The 27,437-nt window shown below is 36.3% G+C and overlaps 1 protein-coding gene and 1 pseudogene across 1 annotated transcript in view; both read left to right on the top strand.

Moving 5' to 3' along the window:
• Positions 1-6,136, top strand: part of LOC111149930 (Krueppel-related zinc finger protein 1-like) — a 98,532-nt gene extending 92,396 nt beyond the window's left edge. The window contains 1 exon segment of the mRNA XM_022507208.1: positions 6,074-6,136. Within this exon segment, the coding sequence (XP_022362916.1) occupies positions 6,074-6,136 (63 nt within the window).
• Positions 6,137-6,162: 26 nt separating this feature from the next.
• Positions 6,163-27,437, top strand: part of LOC111149929 — a 95,662-nt pseudogene continuing 74,387 nt past the window's right edge.

Genomic DNA, 27,437 nt, shown 5'->3' with positions numbered 1-27,437 from the left:
ATATATCTCCAGTGGTATGTCAAGGAGGTTTGAAGAGCAGACAAGAGTTGGGATGGGGAGAAAAATAGTCACAGTGTGGGGAAACAGTATTTTCATAGCAACTTGTTGATAAAATGCCAACCCTGACAAAATCCCTTCTTTCTGTAAGAAGGAAGACAAAAGAGGAGATTATATAAAGTGAGACAAAGGAAAGAAAAGGAAGTCCTGATGCTTCTGGAGCAGAACTATGGACGCTGAAAACATGGGATTCCTGCCCTGCCTCACTTTCCATGACATCTAGCATTGTTTAGCTCATTTGCTAAATTAATTAAGCACCTCAATTAAAAGTCACCTTGAGTAGCAATCAATCAATCAATCCTCCAGTTTGTCCTGGTGCCTAAACTTGTCTCTCCAGGGAACATTAAACTTTCATTAACTTCTGGGCACACACACACAAATGTCTACAGAAATTTTATTTTGGTCTTAATTCCCTTTGCCATAAACTGTGCCTACGAATGACTATGAAATAGGTACTATTGTCTGCATCATTCTAAGGATGAGCAAACATGCTTGCAATATCTTTGATACTTTACTAGAGCCACAAAGCTAGAAAGTGACAGATTTAATATTTGAAACCACTTCTGCTTTTTTTTTTTAAAGATTTTATTTATTTATTTGACCACTTCTGCTTTTTTTAATCAGCTTCTAAATCACTTACCAAAATTCCGTGAATAACACTTAGAAAGGACAATTTTATTTTATGTAATTATAAAAGCTGAATTTTTTTTAAAAGTTAAAGAAAGCATTTCTTTTTTTTTTTTAAAGAAAGCATTTCTTATGGGCAATGAAAATGTGAGTCATTTTTGTTCTTAGTCTTTTTTATATTAAAAGCATATTAATAAATGTTATCTAAAATCCAAAAAAAAAAAAAAAGAGCTCAACTACTCCTGAAGGCAATATAGTATGGAGATTAAGAGACGAATTTTGGCATCCTACATGCTTCATTTAGAAACTTGGTTCTGCCCCTAAATATCTAAATGACTTTGGGAAGAATTAAACTCCCCAGAGTCCATTTGTTCATCTGCGAAGTGGACTAACAATATCATGGCTTCTTTGAAGACTTAATGAAATCACGATATATATATATATATGTGTGTGTGTGTGTGTGTATTAGTGTGTGTATAGATATATGTGTGTGTATGTATATATACATACACACAGTATATGTATGCATACACATACTGTGTATACATATATGTATACACACACAGTATATATGTATATACATATACATACACACACAGTACCATAGAGCACATAGTAGGCTCTTACTAAGTGGCATTGATGAGTTCCTTTCCTCCATTTCTTGAAGGTGAATTGCAAGGACATAAAGAAAATAAGAACTTCTTATATTCAAAAACCGAAAGTGTAGACAAGGAAGAAAAGGGCATTAAAACATTGCATCTGCATCGCTGGAGATAAGTGTCCCAGGAGAGTCAGAGGCCTCTCAAGGAGGTAGTGGAGAAATAGCCAGGACATAGCCCGCATGTGCATTAAGTCTCCTAAAGGATAGGAATGTTAAAAGTGGGGTGTTTTGAATTCATGCCTTTTCCTTTGCAAAGACCTATGGTATTGCCCTAGGAAGAAATTAATCTATTCAGGAAACATATATTAAATGACTCATAGAAGCCAGGTACTGAAGGCTTGTGTCCTGAAACTGTCAGAAATAATCTCTTAATGCATTTGGGTCATTGAAGAGTGGAGCTAGAAATCGCCATTAAGATACTGTAGCCCACTCATTTCCAAGTATGTATCTTTACTACTGTTCACCCTTTACCCCAAGCAGACACAGAGTACAAATAGTTTATTGGGAGGTAAAGCAAACATCAGAAAAGAATAAGTAAGGAATTCCAGTTGAAAGGGTACATTATAGTGACAGATTCTACTGAGGGGACCTTAGTCATTGGGGCAACTCGGGAAGCCAGTCACACACATACCTCAGAGTGTGAGGGAACCAGAGTGTACTAGCGCATCAACTCCTTCAGAGGGATGCTGGGAATTAATTCCTCAGCACCTCAGATCCTCTTCTGTGCAGATGAAACACAGGGTTAGGACCAAGAAAGGCCTCAGGCAAGAGGAAGCAGGTATCAGCAGACTGTGGAATTAGGCAAATTTGCACTGAAATAGGAAGAGGAAGGGCATCTGGGTGGAGCTAATGGCCTCCTGAACTTAGATCTTATTTTGATGAGAGCTAGGTTAGGCAAATATAAACAAATTGTCTTTATTTTGTTTTTGTTTTTGTTTTTTTTTCACTGAAGGTTTTCTTAGTTTTTGGTTTTTTTTTTTTAAGATTTATTTGTTTATTTATTTGTTTGTTTGAGGCAGAGGAGGGGCAAAATGAGAGGAGAGTGAGAATCTTCAAGCCAACTGCTTGCTAAGCACAGAGCCTAGGGTGGGGGTGCTCCATCCCAAGAGCCTGGGATCATGACCTTAGTTGAAATCGAATGGGGCACTGAAGCAACTCGGCCACCCAAGTGACTCCAGGTGTTCTCAATTGTATTTGTATGTGAATGTAAATATATATTGTGTAGTTTCCGGATAGGGGCATATTATAAGTGTTTCCCAAAAGATTTAACAAATACTCCTTTCATCTCCCAAACATCTTGTAAGACTAGACTTTTTTAGTAATACTTCATTGTTTTATGATCTAGTCCCATTGCCTGTATTTTATCAATGAGAAAAATTAGGTCTATCTAAGTAGTAACATGTTCATAAGAACACAAGAACTCAAAGTGCAGAAATGTAGGAAGATGTATTTGCCTCAAAATAGATTTGTCTGGCAAAAGCTAAGGCAGTGGGAATCAGAACTTGTGACAGCGATTTCCTGTTAAGTACATCCTTATCATTCCCTTCTGTGGAGGTCCCTTTCAGGCAAAAGGCCTGAGCAAAGGAAGCTTGAGCAATATGAAAGGGTCCACAGTGACCACCAAACTGAAGGCAAACAGGGTCATTAAGAGACCCACCTCAGCAGCGCAGCCATTTAAAGGTCTGCCTTAAGCATCAGGGTCCTGGGATCAAGTCCCACATCTGGCTCCCTGCTCAGCCTGCATCTTCCTCTGCCTGCCACCCCCCCCCCCCCCCCCCCGCTGCTTGTGCTCTCTCTTTCTCTCAAACAAACAAACAAACAAATAAACAAATAAAATCTTGGGGGAGGGGGGGAAGAGACCCAGGTATCCATTTGGTTTGCAGATTTTATACTTGGAGAATTATATTTGTAAACCTCAGGAAATCATAGGTGAAAACGATAATCATTTAGGAAAAAAACTGAACAATTTAACTCATAGTATATTCATCTAGATTGCTGTGCCTTTTTTCCCCCAATTTCATTTTACACTTAGGTTGAGCCATGTGAAATTAATGTTTTCATAGCTCAAAATGAGTCAATTATCAGTAATTTTATATGGTTCCATTTAATAGATAAAATAGACACGAGACTTCTGATAGGTTTGTAACAGGTAGCAGATACTTTTCATGATAAGCTGGCTGAAATTATGATCAATGTGTACTGTAAAATTTTAGGCTATTCTAGTAATCATAAAATCAGTTTTTCTTCATTCATTTAGTGAATATTTATTGAGTCATGACCATATGCTACACTATGCATAGGGCATAGTACAGAAGAGACGATTTCTTTACCCTCATAAAATCTACATTTCAGTGAGGAAATGGAAAATAAATAATATAAATAAATAAGAGGTATGCACAGTGTAAAAAAGAAATGGAGGCACTGAGCACACACAGAAGAGAGAGAGTGTATGAGATTGAACACTTGGCACAGAATGACCAGACAAGTATTCAAAGAAAAATCAAGTGACTGAGGAATTCTGAAAACCAGATTAAAAAAAAATATATATATATATACATATATATATATATATATAATTTCAGGAAGAGAAAGTGACCATTTGCTCTCTTTCCCCAAAATGAAGGACTGTGGGGCTACAGTTTTGCATCCAAGATTTTACCAAGGTATAATAAAAGGCATAATAAAAAAATACAGGACGAGAACCAGTTCTTACAATGTTTTTGAATGGCAGAAGAATCTGGATTATAGAAAATGAGTAGATATTATATATCATTGGCACTACTCCATCCTCATATAATGATGACTAGTAGCAGTATGGGTGATACATAATATAAAAGTACTTTAAACACAGTGAACATTTTCCTCCGTGTTCTGTGGATAGTACATTGATACTAAAAATCCCTTATGATTCTTGTTTACAGAATCTTTGGGTGAGAGGAAACCTGACACGGAAATAGAAAAACGTATCTATCTTCAAAAACAACCTTCAATTCCTCTTCCATTTCTGAGCTCTTTATTTACCAGTAAATGATGACTCCGACAACTCGAGTCTTGTGAAATATCAAAACCTTTAACTCACACCCATTTATGAAGTCATTTGGCAGTCCCTCGTACACACAGAGCTGGTTCTGGAGACTGAGCTATTTCCAGCTCCCCAGATGAGTCATTTAACCTCTCTTTACCCTTTAAAGATAGGAATAAATTGTTCCTTGGCCTACCTCACCAGGATGAAATGGCTATTGGTGAGATAATGTCTATGAAACAATTTGAATGTCTTAGAAAAAAAAAAGGGGGGGGGCAAATGTTTCAAAGCAGCTTGCTGGAATTTCTGACCCAGAGGCTGGAAAGGAAATCCATGAAACTGGATTCCTTCAGTGACTTTATGAGTACTGGGGATGGAGGAAGAGAGATCATTTCTTGCCTGAACATGGGACACCATTGCTCTATAGTTACATGAAGGCTGAAGGAGAGAGGCCTACCTGCCTTGAATAAATTTCTGATGAACAATTACTGCTTTCACAATGGTTCACCAGGCATAGGCATAGCTAAAAGATACACATGAAACTGTCAAAAATAGCAGACTGAAGTATTCTAATTTCTGAGTAAGCAACTCTTGCCTGGTTTCTGACTTATGTCATTAGCAACTACCAACTTGGCCTTGGTTGTAAATCAGAAAGTCATTCTAGTGTTGTTCTTCATTCACCATATCCAACGAACTTCCAAACTCTGGTCCCCCTTTCTGACTGCTCTCTTACTCAGCACTACCTGCCTCTCTATACTTACAATTTGCTTAAATCAGTCTGCTGGCATGCTAATACCTTGATTACTGTGGTCTTCTCCCACTGATTACCTGACTTACTGTCTTACATTTCTCCATTTCATCCTTTGCATTCATGCCTTTTGTCTGCTTCCTGATGCTTCCATTGGTCCCTCTATCCAACCACTCCCAGATACAACCTTCGTTCCAGCCATGCTGAGTTATTTCTGCTTCTCCAAAAACACAGTGCTATTTCAGCTCTGGCTTTTGTACATATGACTTCTGCCGAGGATACTCTTCCTTCTATAGGAGCAACGGTATAGTACAGTGGTTAAGCAAGGGCTTTGGCCAAGATCAAATGCCCCTCCCCTATCGAACTAGCTGTCTTTGGGCAAAGTTCTGAACTTCTCTGTTGCTCAGTGCCCCCTCCTCAAAATAGAGATAATAATAATGCCTACATCATAGATTGTGATGTGATCAGATGTGATCATTGATACAGCCACTGTCATGTGGCAGGTCAGCTAGTCACCATCTCATCTATCCCTCTGCAGGGACCATAGGGTTCTGCCCTCACTCCCTCCCTTTGCAGAGGGAGCTGTGGATTCCAACATTCTCTCACTCATACTTTTTAAAAATTTTAAACTAGTTTTGCTACTTTTGGTACTTTTTTTTTTTTTTTTACAAAAGCAGCCAAAGCCATTTGCATTAATACACATAGACTACGTACAGATGCCATTAAATGACCTTCACTGACAGCCTATCAATTGGCCAAATATTACATCCTTTTATGCCGTAAGTCATGATGAAATATAAGTGAACTATAACTTATTTAATCATACTTACTGTTGAACTATAACTTATTTAATCATACTTACTGTTGTTTGTTTATATTATTTTGAAACTTTTTGCCACGTTATAATAAATATCTTTACTTGTACTTTTGTATAAGTCCTTTATTTTTTCTCCTTCAGGATACAAAAGAGAATTATAAAGAGGAAGATACTGCAGATTGGCTCGTTACATACGGACTCTGACTCCCTTCTAGATTCCCTTCTGCACTATGGTACTTGAAAAACTGCATTTACTAGGCTCCAGTGTTCAAGGCCACGACAAGGAGTTTTGTCCTCCTTCAGGCACAGAGGTAGTAGTGCTTAGTTCTTCTGGAGCTTTTGCAGCAGAGATGTTGGTTATAGGTCCCCAGAATCCTGGTTCCTATGTGATATGCAGTCCCAGCAGTAGTTTTTCATGTGATGTTGAGTACGTTTTCCAGCTTGGTGGTATCAAGATTTATGGTATGTAAACTCCATTCCTCAATCCTTCAAAGATTCTGTAAATGCATACTCTTTAATGAATCTTCTTTGGCTCAAGTTAGCTAGAGTGGATATTGTTGTCATCTAATGGGAATCCAAATGATATAGGTGATGCTTCTAAATTTTTAGCTTTTTGAATACTTATTACTTAATTTATCTTCAAAATATTTGTACCATATACCTTCCTGCAAGCAGTGCACAAGTTTCTGTTTTCCTGAAACTTCATCACCAGTAGATACTATTGTTAAAAAAAAATTTTTTTTTAAATTAAAAAGACACTGATCAACCCTATCCCAATCTGCTCATGCCTTCTTCCAGAGTTGTGGGGTGAATAAATAAATAGATACATTTATTTTCTCCATAACATATTTTATTTCATTTTATTTTATATTTAAGTTTTTTTATCTTTTTAAAATTTAATTTAATTTTTTCATCATGGTAAGTGTACTCTAATCCCCATCCTCCCTACTTCCCCCATTCTCCCCACTTACCTCCCTTCTGATAACCATCAGTTTGTTTTCTAGAATTAAGAGTATGTTTCTTTGTTTGTCTCCTTTTTTCCTTTTGCTTGTTTATTCTGTTTCTTAAATTCCACATATGAGTGAGATCATATGGTATTTGTCTTTCTCTCATTGACTGATTTCACTTAGCATTATAGTCTCAATAGCATATTTTAATTTTGTCACTACTTTTAAGATTCCTTAATGTTACAAATTGAATATCTCCCATGTGCACATATTATATATACCTTATCTTATTAAATCCCACAAAGCCTAATGACTTGGGATTTTAGCCATTAACCCCTTCTACAAACAAGGATCGACAAGACTTTAAAAGTATACTTACAGCAAGTAACTGAAAGTATGAGAATCCAAATCCATGTAATCTCACCCATTTGCTCCTGCTAATTCCAGCTCATCACTTAGCTTACGGAATCATCTGTTAACCTTCACACTCCTCCTCTTGAGATGTGTAAGTTATAAGTTGCATATTAATTATTAGTATTTATCGTGGGCAAAAGAAACAATCTGTAAATAAATATCTTTTTAAATTTAATTTTTAGAAGATTTTATTTTTTTATTTGACAGAGAGAGAGAGAAAGAGCGCAAATAGGGAGAGCAGTAAACAGAGGAAAAAGGAGAAGCAGACTCCTCACTGAGCTGGGAGCCTGACATGGGGCTCTATCCCAGGACCCTGGGATCATGACAGTGTGGAAGGCAGATGCCTAACCAACTTAGCCACCCAGGTGCCCCTAAACTTAAACTTTTAATCATTGTTGATCAGTGCACCAGGCTAATTTACTAAAATATAATGAGTTGTTTATGAAAGTTGTTTCACTTAAAGATAAACCAGAGCTGTTTAGCCCACCTATTCTCTGATAGCTGCCTGGCATTTACCCACCTACACCATAAATAGTATGAAATTGTAAATATATTGATGAAAACATGATTTGCACACAAGTGATATGTCTAAGCACTGATAGGAATGATGCACTGTTATGCCAATAAAACATAAGCTGTTCTTAAATGGTCCAGGACCCTAAAAAGCAAAAAATGCCTAGTTCCAACACCGAATATCTGAGGACAACATTAGTCTCTCTTTTTTTCCCCCCATCTCTTCAGAGAGTACTGAGCAGGATGTGTACTGTTTCAGAAATGGCATGAAGTGACTCCCATCACCTTAAACTGTTTCGTTAAAGAACATACCCAAACAAAGGCTCACTTTCAAGTAATATTTAGGAGTAAACAGCAGGCAAAGTAGTAAAGTGACTAATGTCCTGGAACAAGGTAGGGTATAACTTCTCTTCTGTTGGCTCACAGCCATTCCATCGTTAAACTGACTGGCTGTGTGATTGGCTTGTTAACTGAGAATTATGTGAGACAGTAAATGGTACATAGTTTCCACATTGCCTCTTCTGATTAATATCTTGAAACCAAGTCTTCCCTAACCCAAGCCAGCCAAAATTCTGAATTCAAAGTCAGCATTCAAATAACATAACCGACATTTGTCTCCAACAAGACATTTATCTTCCAGGCAAAGTCAATAGATCACTGCTTCCTGCTTCCTGAGCATCTATGTTTACCTCATGCATTAGTATATCGAGTACATTGAGTACATTGAGTGTGTGCATTTTTCTTTATGAACATGCTGATTTTACTCCCTAGATTTTTTTTGTCACTTGAGATTTTTTTACACATTGTAGTACTCAGTTCAATCCATGATATTGCAAAATGAGAATGAAATCTATGGTTGGAAAAATAAACCCTTTTCCAGTGCTTAGAAGTGGGCTCTAGGATCCTCAGGTATAACACAGAGGAAGAAAAAAGATGTCAAAAAGAAATGCCAGTGACTTAACATTTCCTATGTTGTGTTTATTTGTAAAGGAGTATACGAATAGTTCAAACTGGGTATAATTAATGCTGCAATCTCATCTGATTGGTTAGAGGAACAATAGGAAACGATTATTGTAGTTGAGCACAAGCACTGAAAAATTTCTTCTCCACTAGAAGGTGATTTCTCCAGAACAAAAGAATACTATATTGACATGTCAGAAACAATATTGGAGTACTGATGCCCTCTAAGCTGCAATTTTCTAATTGTTAAAGAGAAAATAATGGCATTTGTCCCATTTATCTCCTACAGTTGATAGAAGAAATGAAAAAAAAAAGTGAAAGTCTTAATGGATAATTGATTAAAGATCACTGCTTTATTTTCTGTTTTGCCACTTATTGATCTAGCATATACTATTTAAATTCCCTGACTCTGTCCATTTATGGAAAGAAATAAGGATAATTATTTTCTGTGGTTGCTATAAGCCCAAGGCCTCCACTCTACCCAGCAGGATTTCCTCACTTATTGACATCAGTTTCTAGAGTTCCAACAGGAATAAGATTAACTGATAACGAATAAGGCTGATGGAATAGATGGTCTTAAGGACACTAGTTGATTTTTTTTTTTCTAAAATCATAAGCTGGCTGATGATTGCAAAGTAACTGAGCTATTGATGATAATTCTAAAAAATCAAGTGTTTTTTTAACCCAAAATACACAACAAAACTGAATATTCAAGAAAATTCAATAATCCATTAAAAAAAAGCTTAATGATTCATCAGGATGATACTCCCATTTAAAACAATCCAAAGGAAAAATTACTTGGAAATAGGTCTATTCCAAAAGTTAAAATCCTTGCTAGACAAAAAGAAATTAGCAACATAGTCATTGATCTTAAGAAATTCAATACCCAGTAGGAAAAATAGATAATGTTTTACAAATAACATTGACTAAATCAAAATATAACTTGCTACATATCAAAAGTGAGGTACAAAGCTCATGATGGAGGCTCTTGGAATTGCATGGTTACTAAAACCAGAGCATTTATCACACTGAGCCCTCATTTCCTGAAACTTTATAGGTACAAAATATTTTAAAATTTGGATTATGGATGAATGGGAATTAACAAATATATTTGATCTTTCTGTATTGGATTTAGCATTTCCCAAGCAGGCTATGTTGTATATTTACTTGTTGTCGAATTTGGTCTCTCAATAACAATGATCATATAATTACCTTGTATATTCATACCTCAATAAATGACATCACCATGAACATGTCTATATCACCCAAGCAGGAAATTTGAGACTGGTAGATAGCATTTCCCTATGTCCAACGAGTCACAAAGTCCTGCTAATTTTACATCTTTAATATTTCTTGCATTTCCTCTATACCCATCATCCTTACTAACATGGCCCAAGTTTAGGACCTTAATTGTCTATTACTTAAACTACTCTGAGCCCTTTTTGACTCTCTGCCCCTAAGGGATGACATATTTAAAAGGAAAGTCTGACCACGTCATTCCCTAGTTTATACCACTTCCCTGATCTCTCATCATCTTTTGGGCAAAGATAAATTCTATAGCACAGCTTACAGGGACTGCGTGTGGCCCTGCTTCTTTTTCTCTTTATCACCACCTACTCTTTCACAAAGAACACTTCAGTAACAAAAAAATTATTGCAATTCCTAAAAAACACCATACTATTTCAAAGTTCTGAGATTTTACTAAATCCTTTGCCTGTGTCTATGAATTTCTATTTTTATTGTAAGCAGCCTATACTCTTTATAACTGAATATATTCTCTTATAATAAATAATAATAATAATAATAAATAATAATAAAATAAATAAGCAGCCTATACTCAATATAACTGAAACTCAGTTATGTTCTTCCTTAATATATTCTAGAGAGTCCAACCTCGAGGATGATGTGTTAGTGGACTGCTTGCATTAGTGGACTGCTCATCCCTCTAGCCTAGCACTCTGGTCTGGTGGCTAAAACTGGCGTTTGGAGATACATGCATAGGACTCAAATCCTGTCTCTTCCACTTTTGAAAATTACCTTAATCTTTCTAAGAAACTGTCTTCTTATCTCCAAAAAGAAGTTTAAAATGATAATTAACTCATTAGAATGTGAAGATTGCATGATACTATGCAAAAAAGGTCTTTTGCAAAGGACCTAAAAACACAGGAGAGGCTCAATAAATTTTAGGTATTGCACCAGTCCTTATTACATCGAAGGGAAATTATGTCTTATTGTTTTCCTTACTAGACTAGTAAGATTTTTGAGAGTAGTGAGCCTGATGCACTCATCTGCAGATCTCCAGAGGTGGATCCAGTGCCTGACAATTGGTGACGACTTTAAGGCTCTTTGTTGAACCAAAAGCAGCTTAGGGACCTTGCTTTACCATTTATCAACACTATCAGGAATATTGTAATAGTGTAGGAAAATGAACTCCCTCACTATCTATCCAGTTACTGTATCCATTTTGTAGATCAGGAAATTGAGGCATGAAGGGATTAAGGTAATCATTGAAAGTCAAGAGCTAACAAGCAGCAGATAAGCTGTGGCAGTCGATTTTCCGAGTGTAAAGCCTTTGTTATATCTACTCTAGCACAGCAGAGTCTCAGCATGGAAACGCTGCTTCTTCTGACAGGACTCCTCATTACCAACAAGAATAAGATATGGTTTCTATGCTTGTCATCATCTTGCCTTAACGTATCAGGGAATTTAGGTTTTGCACCAAACAAAAGCCATTAGGTGTGATTCTGCTGGCAACATAAGGCGTCCGGTGCACAACTCTATGTTGACGCTTGAGCACACCTTATTTCCTGGAAATTGCAGTGGACAATTTGATTGGAATGAAGTATCAGACCGTAATGAGAATTTCCTTATAAAATACATGTCCTAGTAAGAAAGAGATTATTCATGAGGAAGAGAATCACACTGACTTTCTACTGTCCTCAAAATACCCAGAGACTTGATCACAAGTAGGCTGTAATGAATGTAAGTAATTAAAGCAGCTACCAGTAAGTACCAAGTCATTTCCTCCCTTAAAATCTGAATATGTTAGCTGAACAGAAAGGGTAGATTTTTGTCTCTGTCACAGAGAATACCTGGCAGGCTGTATTTGGCTCAATCTAAACAGGCTTGCTGTGGTTAGAGCTTTATTCTGACCCCTACACCTTCCTCCCCAACGTGTCTATCTAGAACTTACTAATTCTTCACAGAGAAGAGTATACCCTTTCTCTAACTCACAGTTTTCTCAAAACACAGGTCTCCTAGGCTATGTCATATATCAGGTGGAAGCATAAATAATAACAATATTCAGTACTTCTGACCACAAAAAATAGAAGATTCCTATCTTTCAATCAAATCTATGTACTATGAATTCACCATCGACTGTCTATTTCTCACTCACTTTGTTTGGAAAGTTGTTAAATAACCATACACGAAAGCCCTAAAGTATAATAAAAAAGTAAAAAACAAAAACCTTGTATGTCTGTGCATCCGTGTGGGCACATACACTGTGTATGTGGATACGTACGTACAATCTGTGAACTCATGTGAATAAATGAGAAGGGGAAGAAAGTCAACAGTTTTTACTGCCTTCCAGATGCTCCCCTGCATGTCATGGGATCTTTTATATTCTTTTATTTCAGGAGAGTTGGCCATCACTGTACCCATGACATAAACAAACAAAATAACAAAAACAAAACAGACCTCCGAAAAACCAAGTCACTTGAAGTTCTGTCGATTTAGCCAGATTTATTTCCTAGTCCAGGTATCTCAAAAAATACTCCCCTTTTCTGCACAATGCCATAATGTATTTTATAATTTTATTTTTTATTATAATTTACACACATACGAGTTCTTGCAAGTCAAATGAGGACCAGGATATTACTGGACACTTCTGTGAACGCCTCAGGAGTTGAGAGCTTTGTGTCAGTGCCATCCAGCTCCCCTGACACCAACAGCAAGCCAGAGCAATCAGTACATAGACTATGGAACATAAACACAATTCTGTTTTCTCTATGGCAGTAGAAAGTCTGCTATATTTGACCCCCCCCCCAAAAAAACCTAACTAAAAGTATCGGTGTCATTTTGTGAAGACATCTAAAATTCCTGTGTGGCATATATCCTTCCAGTCACAATGCCTCTGCCTACAGGCTATAGTGTGTGTGTTTGTGTGTGTGTGTGTGTGTGTGTGTGTGTGTGTGTGTGTGTGAAAAGTTTTATATTATCTGGGTAGGAGAGGGGATATTGAGATATGCACTCTTTCCTTTAATATATAAAGATATCTGTATATGTATGTTTCCTATATTTCTTACATGGCATCTGCTCAATAAATATTTACAGATTTATTGATTCTCACCTTTAAATCATCCGTCTTTCAGAGGTTTTTTTTTCCCTCCCACCTGGGCAAACACATCGACACAAAGACTTTAGGTATTGAAACGATCTGAGATACTGACCGCTTAGCCTGTTGTACGAATTGGTAAGCTACAGCCCAGAAATGAAAGGTTTCTTGATACACATTCCTATCACTGAAACTGGGTCCCCATGATTAGGTTTATGAGAGTAATTAGAGTTTTACATCAAGTAGAGAAAGTATGCCAGGTGTTATAAGAGCCTTTGGTGCCCTGAGAAAGCTGCTGCATTAATATTCTACTCCAGTGTTTAAAAGGTTTGGTTTTAATCATGTGTGTGTATATGCATGTGTATGTTGTTTGTTTGATTTACAAAAGTGATAACTAATTATTCTTGACTTCATTCATGACATAGAAACATCAACAATAGTGACAAGATGCTCAACATCACTAATTATCAGGGAAATGCAAATAAAAACCACAATGAGCTATCACCTCACATCTGTTGCATGGCAAAAATCAAGAAGACAAGAGATACACACTGGCATGGATGTGGAGAAAAATAAACCCTAGTGTACTATTGGTGGGAATGTAAGTTGGTTCAGCCACTACGGAAAACAGTTTAGAGATCCCTCAGAAGGTCAGAAATAGAACTACCATATGAACCCACCCTTCCACTCCTGGGTATATATCCAAAGGAATAGAAAATAAGATATTGAAAAGCTATCTGCACTTCCATGTTTATTGCAGCATTATCCACATAGCTAAGGTAGGTTTGCAAACGACCTAAGTGATCATAAAATGATAAATGGATAGATATCTATATCTATCTATCTATACATATTATATACATATATACTGTAGATGTATGTGTATATATACATCTATATATCTACATATGTATCTGTGTATCTACATATATATCTATATATAGAGAGATGTGTGTGTGTGTGTACCAATAGATAAAAATATATAATGGACTATATTTTTTCAACTATGACAAAGAAGGAAATCCTGCCATTTGTGACAATATGGATGGACCTTGAGGGCAACATGCTAAGTGAGATAAGTCAGACAGATTAAGACAAATACTGTAAGATATCATTTATATGTAGAATCTAAAAAAAAACTTAACCTATAGAAACAGACAGCAGGAATGTGGTTACCATGATCTGGGGAGTAGGGAACATGGGAAGATATTGGTCAAGATGTCAAACTTGTAGTTAAAATATGAATAAAATTTGGAGATTTAATGTACTGCATAGTAATTACAGTCAACAGTATGATATTTTATGCTTCAAAGTTGGTAAAGCAATAGATCTGAAATGTTCTCATCATTAAAAAAGATAATTATGAGACGTGCTAGAGAGTTAGCTAACATTAGGGTGGTAATCATCTTGGAATACATATATGTATCAAATTAATGGTTCGTACATCTTAAATTTACACAATGCTTTGTGTCAATTATTTCTTAATTAAAAATCACTGACAAAATATGTATTGTTTATTGAACCCTTACTTTGTAGGTTATGTGTTTTATCTCCCTGTCTCACTACAACAATGTGAACACAGTACCATTATTATCCAATTTTACAAACAACAAAACTATGCAGAGATATAACTAGCACAGTTACCAAGTTAATGGATAGTAGACCCAGGATTTTATCAAGAGACATTTTATACTGATTTATACTGATTTTATACTGATCTCAGTATCTGGGCAACAGTGATCTATTAAAGTGTTTGAGAAATCACCACCACACTGATTATAACTTCACTAACACGATTTTAATATCGTTCAAATTTACTCATTATAATAGCACTTAACACTATAGAAAAATAAGGAGTAATGAAAAGAGACAAAATAAAAAGGGATCCTAAATTCCATACATCCAGAGACAGCCACTGCTAACAACGTTGTATAATTCTTTCCACTAACTCTTCTGTCAGCCTGGATTCATGCTGGGAGGACATGCGCCCCCACTGATAAACTAGATGTAATCTACATGCATATTTAAGTCATCCTTGATCCGGCATCATTCTTCCTACTTACTCTCAGGGCTATATACACCAGCTTTCTGATGTCCATCAGACTTCTCTTTTTCTTTAGAGAAAACCCGGTATAAGAAGTAAAAATTGGGTTATTCTCAGCAGGCGGGCACTCATTCTTACCACATTCACTTCAGTCCACATGCTGATACGTGGGCCTTTGGATTTCACTAATTAAGACATCCCCCAATATGAATATTTTATTTAATGAGGGACTGCAAAACATCATTCATTAATCACACAACTTACTGTAAAGCATGCTGCTATTCTATAATTAAACCAATTAGGACTAGAAAGTTGGGTGTACTTTAAAATTAGGCAGAGGCCACATTCATTTCCCTGGTATGGTTGTGGGTAATGCACATGGGGAGTGGGAGGGAAGAGAAAGAAAAAAACCTTAAGTTAGGAACTTTGTAATTTTATAAGTATTCCGATTTTAATGTCTATTTTTGAGAATGTTACTACTGGATGATCCAGAATGAAGTATAACGGAGATGCTCTTAGCTGCAAGCAACACAAAATTCTAACTCACTTGGTTTAAACAGAAAAGAAGATTTATCATCTTACAGAAGTGGCTTCAGGGTTAGTTAAATCGGTGGCCTAACACTGCTACAAAGATCCAGGATTTTTCATCTTTCTTCTCTGACATCTTCAGTGTGTTAATTTAATCTGACCCACAGTTACAAGATGACTGGCAAATTTCCAGGCATTTCAGAAAGACTTTCATCAGAAAAAGAAGACCTTTCTTCTGTTGTGGATGATAATTTTATGTGTCAATTTGACTAGGCTACATAGTATACAATTTTTCAATCAAACACTCATCTATGTGTTTATTTTTGTACAGGTATTATGTTAATGTGATTAACATCTATAGTCAGTTAATTTTAAGTAAAGGAGATTATTCTGGATATTCTGAGTGGGACTCATCAAATCCACTGAAACCTGAAGATTCCCTAAGGCAGAAATTCCACCTGTGGACTGTAATATCAGCTACTGCCTGAGAGGTTCCAACCTACCTTCCTGACAGCTTGCCCTGTGGATTTTGGACTCGCGTAGGTAGTCCTCAAAATGTGCATATTAATGCGTTGCAATCAAATTTCATAGACCTTTCTTACTGCTCTGTTTCTCTGATGGAATCCTGATTGATACACCATAGTTCTCTTTTTATCAGGGATAAAAGATTTACCAAAAAGCCACTCCCAGAGATCTTCCTGTCACATCACATTGGGAAGAACTGTATCAGATGTTTCTTCTGAAAATAATTGCTACAAAGGAAAAAGAATTTATAGTTGTCAGGAGTTATCTCCAGTCCAAGAGTTACCTCTTGGAGTTAGCTACAGTTACCTCCTATAACAACAGTAAGGGTGGCACAGAGGGAAAAAAAAGTGCAGGTTTTGTTAATAAAGAAATGGCTAGTTATTTTTTTTTTTAATTTTCTTTATTTGTCAGAGAGAGAGAGAGAGAGAGAAAGCATGAGCAGGGGGAGCAGCAGGCAGAAGGAGAGGCAGATCCCCCCTGAGCAAAGATCTAGTTGAGGCACTCCATCCCAGCATCCTGGGATCATGACCTGGGCCAAAGGCAGATGCTTAACCAACTGAGCCACGTAGGCATCCCAAGAAGTGGCTAGTTATTAATGAAAGTTTTAAGGAAAGGATTCAGCATCCCTTCTTCACATTCTGAGGAATAATAAGCAACAGAAAGAGGATTAATCCACAAGTACTTCTTGGTCCCAATCCGGCTCTATTTCAAAGTCTTTATGAAAACTTGGCTATGTCCCATAGCCTCTCTGGTCTCTAGTTTCATCATCATTAAAATGGAGAAGCAGAACTAAGTGAATTCCAAGCTTTCTCCTGGCTTGTTCTGGGATAGAGCTACTACTCTGTTCTTTATAAACTTGTTGAAATTAAACACCCACTCATGACCCAATTCAGATTCTTCTTCCTGCATTAATTCCTCTGTTACTGTTCTAGAAAGAGTAAATCTTCCCCATAGCATCTTAGCAAATCCATATCAACATACATATATTACTACCATATGTGTTTAAATAATGTACATTTTTTGTGTTATCCCCCATTAGATACTAAGTTTCTTTAAAGAAATAACACCGTCTTAGTCATGGCAATATCTACAACGCCTCAATTACCATCTGAACCACAGTACATGAACAAACATCTGAATTAAATTGCTGAAAATGCAATTGGTAGACTGATCTCTTTTTTGGAAAGACTTTATTTATTTATTTTATTTTATTTATTTGAGAGAGAGGGGGGGAGAGATCGAGTGCTCAAACACATGGTGCAGAGGGTAAGGAGGGAAAAGAAGAGGGAAAGAATCCCAGGCAGACTCTGTGCTGAGCGGGGAGCCCAAGTGGGTTCCATGAGGGGCTCAATTTCACAGCCCCAAGATCACACAACCTGAGCAGAAACCAAGTGCTGGAAGCTTAACCCACTGAGTCACCCATGTGCCCCTAAAAGATTACTCTTTTAAGAGTAAATTCTGTTACTAGGCTAGGGTTTATGCCAGTGCATTTGTGGTAAATGCCTGAGAGAGTACTATCCTCTGCACTTTAGAAATGATGGTTGTATCATGGAATAGTAACCCTTAAGAACTGACCTAATGTTAAAATAGGCAGACTCTTTACTACAACCTTTGCACATTTCTGGAGAGTATGATACATCCACTGGATCTACGTGATGTTGACATGAATTTAAAATTGCTTGTTCTTGGGGCGCCTGGGTGGCTCGGTGGGTTAAAGCCTCTGCCTTCAGTTCAGGTCATGATCTCAGGGTCCTGGGATCAAGCCCTGCATCGGGCTCTCTGCTTGGCAGGAAGCCTGCCTCCTCCTCTCTCTCTGCCTGATTTTCTGCTTACTTGTGATCTCTGTCTGTCAAATAAATATTTTAAAAAAATAAAATAAAATTGCTTGTTCATGTCTTTGAGTAGGGAATGAATCCAGGGTTCAAATGGAAAGATTTGCTTTAGACTGTAGGATAGAAAGTTCATTCAGTGAGTAAGGTTTCACTTATGTAGATGAATAAGTTTTGGAGATCTACTGCAGAACCTAGTGTCTGTAAGTTAACAATACAAAACAATGTTGTGTATGTAAAAATGTGTTAAGAGAGTAGATCTCATTTTAAGTGTTCTTAAAACAAAACTTAAAAAAAGGACACAAGGAAACTTTTCAAGCTGACACAGATGTCTATTACCTTGCTTGTGGTGATAATTTCATAGGGGAATGTATATGTTCCAACTCATCAAATTGCGTACTTTCAATATGGACAGTGCTTTGTGTATCAATATACCTCAATACAGTTGCTTTCAAAAAGTAAAGTACATCTTTACTATTGATCACACAGATCTTGTAGGTGTGATAGGTAGATACATAAGGAGTTTCTCAAAGGAAACAAAAGTTAATCTAAAAGAATTCAGAAACTTAAGGAGAATAAAACATGATTTCTAATTTATCAGCCCTTTATTTGTGGCCATTTCCTTCAAGACTCAGGTTGGGCTTCATCTCCTGCTCTCTGCTGCTACGGCACACACTTCCTCCTTGCTAGACTTGCAGTTTTGTGGGCAAAAGCCATTTCATGTTCATATTTTTATTCATAGCGTTTAACAGTTCTTGGAACATGATTAGCATGATTCCTAGAATATAGTTTTTGTTATATGGAAAGTTGATAAGAAAGGACAACAATACTGCTGTTTCATTTTTATGATTTTTTTTTCTTGTTACTGGACACATTTTTAAATAATAGGATGAATTCAGATCTGACATTAGGTTATAGCACAGGGAAATACAGAATCCAAGAACCAAACAAAATTGGACAAAGAAGTCAATCTCCCACTTTCTCACACTAAAAACGAGCTATATTACTTAGGCATGTGTGCCAGACACTTTTTTTTTTTTAAGATTTTATTTATTTATTTGACAGAGGGAGAGAGATCACAAGTAGGCAGACCAGCAGGCAGAGAGAGAGGGGGAAGCAGGCTCCCCACTGAGTTGAGAGCCCCATGTGGGGCTTGATCCCAGGACTCTGAGATCATGACCTGGGCCAAAGGCAGAGGCTTAAACCACTGACCCACCTAGGTGCCCCTATGCCAGACACTTTAAGCAGTAAGATCAGTTTCTCTGTGCTTGACCACACATACCATAGTATGAATAATACATTGAAAACTCCTTATTACCTGCATAGTTTCAAAAGTTATTGGCACTGGGGCGCCTGGGTGACTCAGTGGGTTAAAGCCTCTGCCTTTGGCTCAGGTCATGATCCCAGGGTCCTGGGATTGAGCCCCGCATCGGGCTCTCTGCTCAGCGGGGAGCCTGCTTCCTCCTCTCCCACTCTCTGCCTGCCTCTGCCTACTTGTGATCTCTGTCTGTCAAATAAATAAATAAAATCTTAAAAAAGAAAGTTATCGGCACAAAAATGTTGGAAATCTGCATGTCATCAAAATCTATCTTCAAAGTAAAGCATTTTATCAGCTGTCAAACGATGGCAGCTCTTTTTATGTGAAAATTCAGGACAAAGACAGCAATAATGAGTTTCTAGAGCTGTGCCACTATTTGGTATTAAAACTATGTTCTTTCCAATTTGATGAGAAAGGATACTGCCTGACTGAGAAAAGCAGTTCTTTTTTCATGACAGAAAAGTTTGGGAGGGGGGCATAATCTGACATAAAAGAGACAGGCAGTAGTAATGTGTTGGGTAATCATTTTACTGGAAAGAACTCTAAAATTGGAAATTCTACCATTAATTAATTAGATGACCCTTGGAAAATCACTTAATCTCTCTGAAATTAATTATCTTTGCACATAGAAAAGGAGATTGGAATTGAAGATCTTCAATGTCCCTTTAAAGTTCTTATATTCAAGGGTTTACTCAACAATTTCTAAAATAAAACCAAAAGACTGGCAAAAGCAGGGGTTTTTTGTGTTATATCAAAGCTATAAGATCTGTATGGTTCTAATTCAAGGGCTGAGAGCCTTGTCCTTGGTCCAAAGCTGAAATTATGGAATTCTAAGTATTCTTAGTTTTTCCATGAAGGCTGCAGAATGATTTTATGTGAGGCTTTTTTTGTGGGGTTTTTTTTTTTTAACATTTTATTTATTTGTTTGACAGAGAGAGACACAGCAAGAGAAGGAACACAAGCAGGGGGAGTGGGAGAGGGAGATGCAGGCTTCCCACTAAGCAGGGAGCCAGATGTGGGGCTTGATCCCAGACCCTGGGATCATGACCTGAGCTTAACGACTGAGGCTCTGTGTCATAAAGCTACTCAATTCAATACACTTTTTTTTCCCCCAAATACTTGGAAAGCTCAAGCATTCTGGTATTTTACAGAGCACAAAAAGCCTAAAATTTGTGTCTGGATTTAGAGCACAATCCCAGCTTTTCAATTCAAGTAATTTTCTTCATCTCAAGATGTGAACTAATTGAAGAGAGGGTTTGTGCTACATCAATGGTCCTTAATGAATCATCTGGTTATAATCTGCTTCTTTGTTTAGTCTTCTCCAACCATTGACTCTGGGTTAGGGCAGATGGGACCTTAGCAAAAGGAATGAAAGCAGAGGGCTGACAATCTCTTGGACAGAAGGGAGATCCAGGGGCCATAGCAAAAATGGACAAGGAAATTCATGTAACTGAGAATAATCAGGGTTTAATTATAAAGGCCCTCTGCCCACAGTAAAGAGTTGCACAGTCTTTGCTGGGCTTTATTGCTATGAGCCTGTGAATGTTGTGTGTTTTCTGTTCTCTCTTTTTATTTTTTTTTAAAGATTTTTTATTTATTTATTTGACAGAGAGAGAGCGATCACAAGTAGGCAGAAAGAGAGGCAGAGAGAGAGAGGAAGGGAAGCAGGCTCCCTGCCTAGCAGAGAGCCTGATATGGGGCTTGATCCCAGGACCCTGGGATCATGACCTGAGCCGAAGGCAGAGGCTTTAACCCACTGAGTTACCCAGGTGCCCCTCTGTTCTCTTTTTTTGAAGGGAGGAACTATTGCTCTTTCTCATGGTGGAGCTATCATCTCCATCCACCACCACCTGTGGGGTGTATGTGTATGTACAGAAGATAAATGAGTTTACTTTTTATTTCCTAGGTTTCCAGACAATATGGAGCTACAAACAGATTTAATCGGGGAAGACTGCATCATACAGAAATCTTGGATTTTTTACTTCAAAGCAGTTGTCTGGTTTGTTCCCTATGGAAAAAGGTGAATATGGAATTTTTATTCACTGAAAGAAAGTAATGTTTGGTGATCCACAAGATATAATGTGTCAGAGATTATGTCTTCACCAAATGTACTTTCTCTTTTCTCTGGAAACATAGCAAAACTGCAATTCCCAGCCTCTTTTACATTTAAGGTGGTCAGGTGACTGACTATAAGCTAGGCAAAAGTGATGTTTGTTATTTCTACGTCTGTCCCATTAAAATGTCCCATATTTGCTCCAAAAATGTATTATGCAGATAAATAAAAGATATGGAATATAGTAGAGTTCTCATCAAAGACTCTTCTTTTATTTTTAAAGATTTATTTACTTATTTCAGAGAGAGAACATGAGTGGGGGAGGGACAAAGGGAGAAGGAGAGAGACAATCTTCAAGCAGATGCTGCACTGAGCACAGAGTCTGATGCAGGGCTCCATCCCAGGACCCTGAGATCATGAACTGATCCACCATTAAGAGTTGGACACTAAACTGACAGAGCCACGCAGGTGCCCCATCTCTCTCTTTCATTTTGTTAATAAGAAAAAAAAAATGGCACAACTATCCACTGCCAACAAGAAACCCACTTCAAATATAACGTTATTATGTTGAAAGCAAAAGGATGTAAAGATATACCATGCTTGCACCAAGCAAAAAAAAACAAAAAACAAAAACAAAAACCCCTGCAATGACTATATTTATATCAGGCAAAGTATATTTCAGTGCAACAAATATTACTAGGGATAGAGAAGATCATTTTATAATGATTATGTTTTTAAATAATTAAGAAAATTTAATAGTCTCAAATGGTTCTGGACCTAATAATGGATCTTCAGGATACATTAAATAAAAACTGATAAAAATCACACACAGGATACAAAAACCATAATTACAGTCAGAAATTTTCACACTCGTGCTTCAGTAATGGCAGAATGCATACAGAAAATCAGTAAGAACAAAGAAAACTTGAACTCTATGAAGTAACTTCACATAATACTGGATGTAGAGACCTGTATGTGGAGGCCACTCCACTTATGAATAGCAGAATACACACTTTCTTAAAGTGTACACAGAAAATTTATGAAAATAGACCCTTTTCTTCACCCTAAAGCAAGTATTGATACATTTTAAATGATCCAAGTCATACAACATAGGTAATTTTTTCCTAGAAAATGGAATTTAGAAATTTAAAATAGGAGAAAGGTGTCTGGGAAAATTCCTAAATATCTGGAAACTAAACAGAAACATCTAAATACCTCATGGGTCAGGGGCACCTGGTTGGCTCCATCAAAAAAGCATATGGCTCTTGATCTCTGGGTTATGAGTTCAAGCCCCACATGGGGTATAGAGATTACCTGAATAAATAAACTTAAAAAAAACTTTTAAATAAATAAAGAGTCAAAAGACAAAACAGAAAATAGACGTATGTGTACTCAATGTCAAGTGACAGGCCAACATAACAAAATATGTGAGATGCAGCTAAAGAAGTATTTGAGGAAGATTTATAGTAGTAAACATATATGATAAAAGAAGAATGTTTTCAAATAAGTGAACACAACTTCCATTTTAAGAATGAAGTAAAAAGAGAAATGACACCAAAAATATGCTGAAAGAAGAGGAGATAATAAAGATTAAAGCAGAACCCAGTGAAATAGAAAAAGAAAAACAATAAAACCAAAAACTGATTATTTAGATTGATAAAATTAATAAACTTCTAGGTCTCAACCTTCTGCTCATTTTTGCCCTGAAGCTCATATTTTCCCCCATAATTGCCTAATTTCCTCTACTGAAATTTTAATACAGATAGAGTGTATACCTACTTCTGTACTATATATCTATATATATCTCTATCTATCTATATATCTGTGATTTTTACATAAACAGAGTAAGATTTTTTTTTTCAACTCTTCTCATCCCCTTGCCAGAACTTTCATGACCTTCATAGCAATATTGCATGAGAATGAGAATGAATGATCTAAGCATTGGAATGTGTCTATGGGGGAGAATATCTAAATTACCAATATATGAAATGAAACAAGGAATATCACTAGTGATTCTAGACATATATTAGATTGTCAAGGAGTATTATGAACAGGTTTATACCAATAGACTGAACAATATAAATAAAATGGAGAGATTATTTAAAAGATGCAAAACACTCTTCAAATAAAGGTAGATAATCTGAATAACTCTGTATCTATTAAAGACATTTATTTCTTGTTAAAAGCCTTCCAAAAAATATAATTTTAGATGTAGATGAAATCACTGAAAATTCTATCAAACACTTAATGAAGAAATAATAATCACTTTATATAAAGTCTTCCAAAAAATGGAAGAGGAGTAAACATATTTCCATTTAACTATGAAGCAAGAAGTACTCTAATCTAAAAGCCAGACAAAGATAATTGAAAGGAAAGGAACTGCAGACCAATATCCTTTATTAATATGGATGAAAAATTCTGGAAGAAAATTTAACCAATTAAATCCAGTAGTATAAAAAAAAGATAATATATTATGATCAAATAGCATTTATCTGAGGATGCAAGAGCAAAGGCAATTCAAGGGAGAAAGTCTCAAAAAATGATGGTGTAACAACTGGATACTCACATGGGAAAAAACAACAAAAACAAAACAAAACACAGCAAAACAATGATTCATACATACTCATCCCATATATAGAAATTAACAGAAAGTGTACCACAGATTTAAAAGTATGTAAAGCATGAGAAAAGATCTTTCTGTCTTTGTGTTAGGCAAATATTTCTTAGATACAACACCAAAATATTTCTTAGATCCATAAAAGAAAAAACTGATATATCTGACTTCATCAAAATTAAAAAATTTTGTTTTTTGAAAGACAGTGTTAAAAGAATGAAAACAGTAGATCCAGACTTGGAGAAAATATTTGCAAACCATACATCTGATAAATGACTTTTATCCAGATTATGTAGATAACTCTCAAATCTCAATAATAATAAAACATCAACAAAAAATCAGTCCTGTAAAAAATAGGCAAAACATCTGGATAGACACTTAACCAAAGAAGCTATATGAATGGTAATCAAACATGTTAGAAAGATGTTTGAAACCATTAGTCATTAGGGTAATGCAAACTAAAACCACAATGAGAGATTTCTACACATTTATAAATATAGATAAAATTTAAAAGACTTACCATATCTAGTTTTGGTAAGGATGTGGAAAAACTAGAGTTCCCATGCACTAATGGGTGAATACATAAAATGATACTGATACTAGCACATTGGCAAACAGTGTGGCAGTTTTTTAAAAGTTAAATACTCATAAGTCAATCAGAGAAAGACAACTATCGTATGATCTCCCTGATATGAAGAAGTGGAGATGCAATGTGGGGGGATTGGGGGGTAGGAAAAGAAAAAACGAAAGAAGGTGGGATTGGGAGGGAGACAAACCATAAAAGACTCAAATCTCAAAAAAACAGACTAAGGGTTGCTGGGGGGAGGGGGGACTGGAGAGGGTGGTGGGGATATGGACATTGGGGAGGGTTTGTGCTATGATGAGTGCTGTGAAATGTGTGAACCTGGCGATTCACAGACCTGTACCCCTGGGGATAAAAATACATTATATGTTTATTAAAAAAATAAATAAATTTAATAATAAAAAAAAGTTAAATACTCTCCTACCAATCTACTCCTAAGTATTTACCCCCCAAAATGAAAGATGTCCACACACATATATTTACATGAATGTTCATAACGTCTTCATTTGTAATAGCCAAAACTTAGAAACATCCTAAACGTGCATTAACAGGTGAATGGTTAAAAAAATTTTGATCTAGTCATACAGTTCTGCTATGCAATGAAAAGGAATGACTATATAAGCAATGACAGATGAATCTAAAAATAATTATGCTGAGTGAAATATGCCAGTTAAAAAAGTGCTACATTCTGTATGATTCCATTTATAGAAAATTCTTGAAAATGCAAGGTTCTCTGGACTAAGAAAAAGCAGATAAGTATTGCATGAAAATGGGGCCAGGGCAAGAGAGAGAGATTACAAAGGAACACACGTAAAATGTTCAGTATCATCTGTATGTGTGTAACTCCATTTCTCACGTGCACTTAGGCATATACAAATGTCCAACTTACCTAACGGTATTTCTGATGTGCATAAAATTTATTTTAAGTCAATTGTTTAAAAAGTTGTATGTGAATGCTTTGCACAGCGTGTTGAAACTACTGAGTTCACCTCCATGCATTCGAGTACTCAACAACAAAAATGGATAAATTATAAGCAATAATAATGCATTTCATACCAAAAGCATTTTGCTAAGTAAAGAAGCTAGACTTAGAAGCTACCTACCACATTATTTCATTTATACAACACCCGGGGAAAGGCAGACATGTTTGGAAAGAAAACAGATTAATGGTTTCCAGGGATGGAGGGAGAAGGGTAGATTGGTTGTAAACAGCAGAAGGGAACTCATTGAGGTGTTGGAAAACTTCTGTATCTTTTCTGTGGTAGTGTTTATATGACTGTATACATTGGGCAAAGTTCATAGAGCTATGTTCCTAGGAGAGTAGCTACATTTTATCTATGTAAATTATACCTCAATAAACCTGCCTTAAAGACATATTCTAAGCATGCACTAACAACAGCCTTTCTTATCCCTTCAACTGATTACATTTACGTAATCAACAATCTTTCTCTGTGCTAAGTGCAAAGTGCATGGTGTCCAGGTTTAATACCTAAGAATTTTAAAGACACATTCATGCCTTTTCTTCCATCTTCATGCCAGTCTTTTACATAAAAACATTTTATCTTGCTGCACTTGTCATAGAGACTCAGGAACACTGCTGTATTTAAATTGATGCATTATAAGTTTTCCTAATACAATGAAGAGTTAAAAGATGAAAATGTAATCAAATAGGGAAGATTTTCATCAAATGATCTATTTGTCTATTTAATTGATTAAGCATGAACATTCTCTAAAGAGGTGTTTCCCAATCATTTTTTAACCCCTAATTCTCAATTCACAAAAATTTCTGTGAGTTGTATATTTTATGATTTGTTTTGTGAGAACAAAGATACCTTCCTTTGTTCCCTGAGATAAAATATTATAATGTTACATGGGACTTTTCAAATGCATATATTTCTCTACCCTATATTCTCCCAGAATTCTTTTTTTCACTTCCTGTCCTCTTTAAGAACATCTGCTGTAACACCAGGAAACAGCTACACTGTGCTTATGGCTTCTCCCACATCTCAGGGCCACAACTTAGCCTTAGTTTACCTTGGCTCTCCACACCTGGCCTATCTGTGATGAATTTTTTGGACATTTTGCCAATATGAATAATGGATAGATTTTTATAATTTCATTCTGTCTTCTGATTGGCAGCCTTTGAAATAGGGTGAAATGAAAAAGAAAAACAAAACTCACACACACACAAAAAAGCATTCAAACCCCACTATTGGGGTTTTGTTATTCTTTCCCCAAGGAAATTAGCAATGTGCCTGCTGAGGCCTGTTCATTCTAATCAGATCCTAGTGAACCTTGGTACCATATGTTTTTAAGAGGCTGCATAGAAAAAAAAAAAAAAAATAGCAAAGGAAACTCAATTGCCTTGTTTGCTTTGCAGAAAATAGCTTTCACAGACCTTAATTTTGCAAGTCCTGTCTTGTGCAAATACGTGTTAACCACCATGGTAGGCTGAATAATGGTACCCAAATACATCCACATCTCCCAGAATCTGTGACTATGTTACTTATATGGAAAGATTGACCTTGCATATGTGATTAAGTTTCAAAAATTCTACTATAAAACCATATAACTAATGAAGAATAATCTGGTATTACAACTGTCTTCCTGTTACTAAATTAATCTTTAATATTTTAAATTAGCTGTCTTGATGTTTCTTGAACCTGCCAGTTGTGTCTTCCACTTAGGACCTGAATGATCTATTGCTGCACAACAAATTACCCTAAAACTCAGTGGGTTACAACAACCAATTTACATAACTTCAGAGTTTGTAGTCAGGATTTTGAGAGTGGCTCAAATGGGTAGCTCTCGTCAGAGTTTCTGATGATTTGCAGTCAAGAT

Source organism: Enhydra lutris, unplaced genomic scaffold (assembly GCF_002288905.1).
Source record: "Enhydra lutris kenyoni isolate GAN:26980312 unplaced genomic scaffold, ASM228890v2 scaffoldscaffold22, whole genome shotgun sequence".
NCBI lineage: Eukaryota > Metazoa > Chordata > Mammalia > Carnivora > Mustelidae > Enhydra > Enhydra lutris.
Note: the sequence above shows the minus strand (reverse complement) of the source record. Positions and strands in the feature narration are given on the sequence as shown.